This window comes from Amphimedon queenslandica, unplaced genomic scaffold (assembly GCF_000090795.2).
Source record: "Amphimedon queenslandica unplaced genomic scaffold, v1.1 AMPQUscaffold_13490, whole genome shotgun sequence".
NCBI lineage: Eukaryota > Metazoa > Porifera > Demospongiae > Haplosclerida > Niphatidae > Amphimedon > Amphimedon queenslandica.
In genome coordinates, this window is record NW_003546274.1 from 1 (window position 1) to 4,717 (window position 4,717).

General features: G+C 35.5%; 1 protein-coding gene across 4 annotated transcripts; it reads left to right on the forward strand.

Annotated features, from left to right (window-relative positions):
• Positions 1 to 1,582: 1,582 nt before the first annotated feature.
• On the forward strand, positions 1,583 to 4,173 carry LOC100635727 (jmjC domain-containing protein 4-like). 4 transcript variants are annotated; one of them, XM_019993653.1, is made up of 8 exons: positions 1,583 to 1,684; positions 1,731 to 2,032; positions 2,079 to 2,210; positions 2,256 to 2,379; positions 2,429 to 2,663; positions 2,712 to 2,916; positions 3,854 to 3,914; positions 3,961 to 4,050. In XM_019993653.1, the coding sequence occupies exons 3-8, from the start codon at positions 2,136 to 2,138 to the stop codon at positions 3,984 to 3,986; spliced, it is 726 nt and encodes a 241-aa protein (XP_019849212.1). In that variant the 5' UTR covers positions 1,583 to 1,684; positions 1,731 to 2,032; positions 2,079 to 2,135; the 3' UTR covers positions 3,987 to 4,050. The 4 variants fall into 4 exon arrangements, with proteins under 4 accessions (XP_019849212.1, XP_019849211.1, XP_019849209.1 ...); XM_019993652.1 differs by having other exon boundaries at positions 3,854 to 3,919; positions 3,961 to 4,020; XM_019993650.1 differs by having other exon boundaries at positions 3,854 to 4,173.
• Positions 4,174 to 4,717: the final 544 nt, after the last annotated feature.

A 4,717-nucleotide genomic window follows, 5' to 3' on the forward strand; every position in this document is an offset into this window, starting at 1 on the left:
AGCCCTGCTGAGATGCTTGGCATTAGTATGTATTTTCTTTAATTGTCTTTTGAGTGTTTGCTCTCTCCCTACTACACCTTTTTGCTCATTATTAAGAGAGACTGTATCTTCATCTTCAGGTGACTCTTCATTAGAGGCTTCAACATCAAATGACTCTTCACTCATTGAATACACATCAACAGAGTCTTCACTTGTCAGTGATTCAATTTCAAGATAGTCATCTCTTTTTAATATTATTGGCCTTTCCACTCCATTAATGCATGTGTCCTTATCTTTAGCAAGAGAGTGTTCTTCTTCATCATCAGAAATTATCACGTGCACAATCTCTTTACTAGTCTTTATTGTTTCTAATACATTATATTCTTGCAAGGTACCACACTGATTCTCATTGTCTTGTGATAAATGATCTCCTTCAAAGTCTTCAAGATCCCAGATTCTTAAACATTGGGATGTAAATTCATTTTCAGCTGGTACAGCACTATTGTCATCTTGAACTAATGTATCTTCTCTTTGTAATGACATTGCAATGTTGTGAGATGAATTACATTCAATTGCTGGGTTTTCATTCAAGTTTAGATGCCAATCTACGATATTGATAGATCTGTTATTGTTGTTGCTTTCTGTAGCTGATCCTATGTTAACAAGCAATAGAGCAGGAGCAGCCAAATGACGACTGATTTCATTGCGATCAACTTTTTTATGTGATGCGGGATTTTGAGAATTTGCTGGACGAACACGTCTCTTCTTACAACAGATTAATGATGATGATGATGATGTATCATACTGATTTGATGCTGAACGAGTAAATGGCTTCACAGCGTCACTGCTACTGGAAAAGGAAATGACATTACCCATCTGTGTAGTGTGTTATTTTGAATTATAGTTATCCCATAGTTACGCTTTTAATCCAACCAATCAGAAAGGAGCCGGAGCTATTGCTGCAGGGGTGGGGCTGACTACCCACGTGCTGTCATAGATATTAGAGTAAATGAATTAATCATTAATTAATCATTAAGAATTAATTAGAGTAAATGAAGTAAATCATTTACTCTATTATCTATGGTGCTGTGTCATGGCGCTTGAAAAAGACTTCATAAATGAATGGCCACCACCTTCTCAGCCTCTTGATTCATCATTAGTACTATAGAAGAGCTGTATAAGAAGAAATACGAACTAGAGAAAGACTTTTATTCTTCCTCTGGTATTAGATTTGGTTTATTTTTTTTAAATACATTTATAATCATTAGTGTTTTCTCCTGATGAAATACAGTTAGCTTGTAATGACAGGGCCGTAGCCAGGAACTCAAAATAGGGGGTTCGAAACTTGCTGCGCGCGCAGCGCGCAGCGAAATTTTTGACGAAAATGGGCGTGGTTGGTAGGCGTGGTCTTAATTTACGCATATCAGCCATGTGCTGACTCAGCTAAAATGGCTATCTGTGCTTCTCGCTGTTGCCAAAATGCTAATCCTGCTTTTGCAGTGCTGTTCTTCATGACAGGAGCTAATCTAAAACTTTTTTGCAGCTACAACAGGGGGTTCGTCCGAACCCCCCGAACCCCCCCCTGGCTACGGGCCTGAATGAGGATCATAATATGGACATAAGATCATTGCTAGCAAAATGGTGGAAAAGAAGAGTGCAAGAAAAGAAAAGGGAGCCCCAGGACTTTACTTAATCACATACTCAAGTTAAGTACAGGATTTGCTTGTTTAATTTTTTTAATCTTTATGCAGGCTGCCATCGGTCATCGGCCAAGCAGTTCCTAAAGTTACGTATTGATCACCTTCAAAAAGATATCGATAGGAATAGAAGGGAACTGGCTCTTTGCTGGTATTTACTTGGTGATACTAATGAAGCAATGAACCACATGCAGCATTACCTTGCTCATACTGATCCTCAGTCTGTTAGCAATGATGCAAAATGGACAGCAAAACTGATAGAGAAACAACACAATATCTTACAAGGTCAAGAGAAATTATTATCGGCTCTAAAAGAAAAGCACTAAACATGTTATGAATTACCACCAACAAATAAGGTAATTAAAAATCGTTGTTTTTAAATTAGATTTTATTCATTTAAAGGTTGAGAGAAGAGATGCCTCTGACCTCAGTGTTAATGAGTTTTTCCATCATTATGCAATGAGCCACACCCCACTGATAATCACTGGCCTAAAAACAACAACTGTTAAATGGGACCTTGAACATATTAAAAAAGTAATATTATTATAGTTTATAGTTTTAGTTTATATTGTTTTTTAGGCTATTGGTCATAAAGTAGCTCCATTACATAAGTCAGTCTCTGATGGTTTTGAATGGGCAAAACTTGAATCATGTGGCCGTTCAACAGTATCAGATTTTATTGAAGCCGTCAAAAGAAAGGAAAGTTAGACAAGGATGTATTTTGTTATAAATTGTTTTGATTATCAAAACAGGTGATAAAAGATATTTATTTGATTGGAGTATCCCTTTGTATTGTTCTGAATTAGTCAATGAGTTACTTATTCCAAGATATTTCTCAGACGATTATCTACAAAGGACTCCTCCAGGTTCACTGTACAGGGACAGCTGGCCCAGTCTCTTTATAGCTCCAGCTGGAATTACCAGTTCACTTCATGTGGACACTTTTGGTTCCAACTTTTGGATGGCATTATTTGAAGGAAGAAAAAGGTAAGAACTGCACTAGTCATTACGTTCCACAAATGTTTTTAATTTTAGGTGGTTATTTTTCCCACCTGAAGATGTACCTTGTTTGTATCCACAGTATCACTTTCATTCATCTGATCCAGTATTTAACCTCTCACTGGAGGATAGTGGGGAGAACAGCAAAGGGGATTATCCTCTGGTTGCAATGACACATCCAATGGAATGCATCCTTGAGCCAGGAGAGGTTCTGTTTGTTCCAGCAGGCTCACCACATCAAGTAAAGATTATGATAATGATCCCTGTCGGCACTGCAATAATCATTGTTGCTGCAGTAAAATAAGCCAGAGTATCTACATCCATCTCCACTGTGAACATGTGATTCACCCACACAATAAACCCTAATACTCCTATTGATACCATGGCGTATACCATCCCTAAGTATCCGAAAATTAGCTGCGTACACTGGTATGATTTGGGGTAATATTTATTAAAAAATTAGGCCATCAACTTATGTTCCTTATGGTATGTAGATGCTATGTAGTGATTCTAATAAAATAAGAATTGTTTGTGTTGTGAGGATTTTAAAATGAGCCAAGTTTCAGGCTATAAAGGCAATGGATTTTTCCAAAAATGGCTCAGAACCACTCAAAATTTTTATTACATTTTCTGATGCACATTGATGTCCTTATGCTATATAGCATTTGCAATTTTGAGCTGTTTCCAACAAATATTTTTAAAGTTACGTCCATTTTCATAAATCAGCAAATTTTTGGAGAAAGCAAAGGCTATAGCCCATGCTTTTTTTTTCAAAAAATGGCTCAAAAATGACCCCAGATTTTTGTTACATTTTCTAATGCATATTGATGTCTTTGTGCTATGTAGCAAGTTTGAGCTGTTTCCAACAAATATATTTCGAGTTATGGCCGTTTTCATAAATTGGCTTCAAAATTACCCCTAATTTTAATTACATTTTCTGATATGCTTGATGTCCTTATGCTATGTAGAAACTGATTCCAACAACTACTTTTTGTGTTATGAGCATTTTAAAAAACAAGCCAATTTAAAAAAGCAATGTCAGTAGCCCATGGTTCTTTCCAAAAATTAGTCCCTAATTTCGGTTTCATTTTCTAAAAGAGTGATATTATTGCAATTTGGGCGTGTTCTAATTACAATTTTTGCTCTATGGACATGTGACAAATCCATTTCTATTACAGGTCGAAAATCTAGAAGCATCTTTAGCCATTTCTGCTAACTTTGTCAATCATTCAAACATTAGTTTAGTGAGAGATGAATTGTTGATGGCTTCACTAATTGATGATAGATCAAAGGAACTCCTCTCTTCTCTGAATGCCTTGGAACTCAATATTGACAGTAATACCAGTATTGAAGAAAGAAAGGATTTGAAGTGGAAAGAGTTTAAGATGAACTAAATTTCATAGGTAAAACACCATACAATGATTGCTATACAGACAATACATATACTTTTGAATGCTGAATGCTGGAGTATTTATGGAAAATGGATAAAAATAATATGTGACCATAATTGACAAAAGGGCCCTTATGGCGGATTTTAAAATTGATCTTAATAATGGCAAATATCAACCTGTGAGTGCTTTGTTAGACAATCATTGTTTCTAAAAGTTTCATGGTAACTTTTTGCATCCTGTGGAGTAATTTTATGATAAATGGGGCTCAGGAAGTTGGATTTCATAGGCTAGAAAGACAAATTTCACTACCCGCCATAAGGTACCTTTTGTCAATTATGGTCACATATTACATATTGTACAAGATGATTTATTGACGAGAGTAATATTTGGCAAATTTGCCTTTAGAAAGTTAATTGGTAAATTTTTATATTGGCGATTTGTTCATTAAACTACCAATTGCGAATATTAATTCCTTACCAAATACCAATAAATCATCATGTATGGTAGTGGATCATTCTTGATGAGAACAATTTAAAATGTTCAAAAAACAATATTAGCAACTACAATTCATTGCAAATAATGATAATAAACAATAATATGTAACAACAAAAGCAACTCCAGCATCATTACCCTATAACATAACATGCACAC

Bases quoted from the DNA above. Each gene is read 5' to 3' on its own strand.
- LOC100635727 (XM_019993651.1), top strand. From the start codon at position 2,136: ATGAGCCACACCCCACTGATAATCACTGGCCTAAAAACAACAACTGTT. The intron at 2,380-2,428 runs GTTAGACAAGGA...TTATCAAAACAG, and splicing joins AGCCGTCAAAAGAAAGGAAA to GTGATAAAAGATATTTATTT. The intron at 2,664-2,711 runs GTAAGAACTGCA...TTTTAATTTTAG, and splicing joins TTATTTGAAGGAAGAAAAAG to GTGGTTATTTTTCCCACCTG.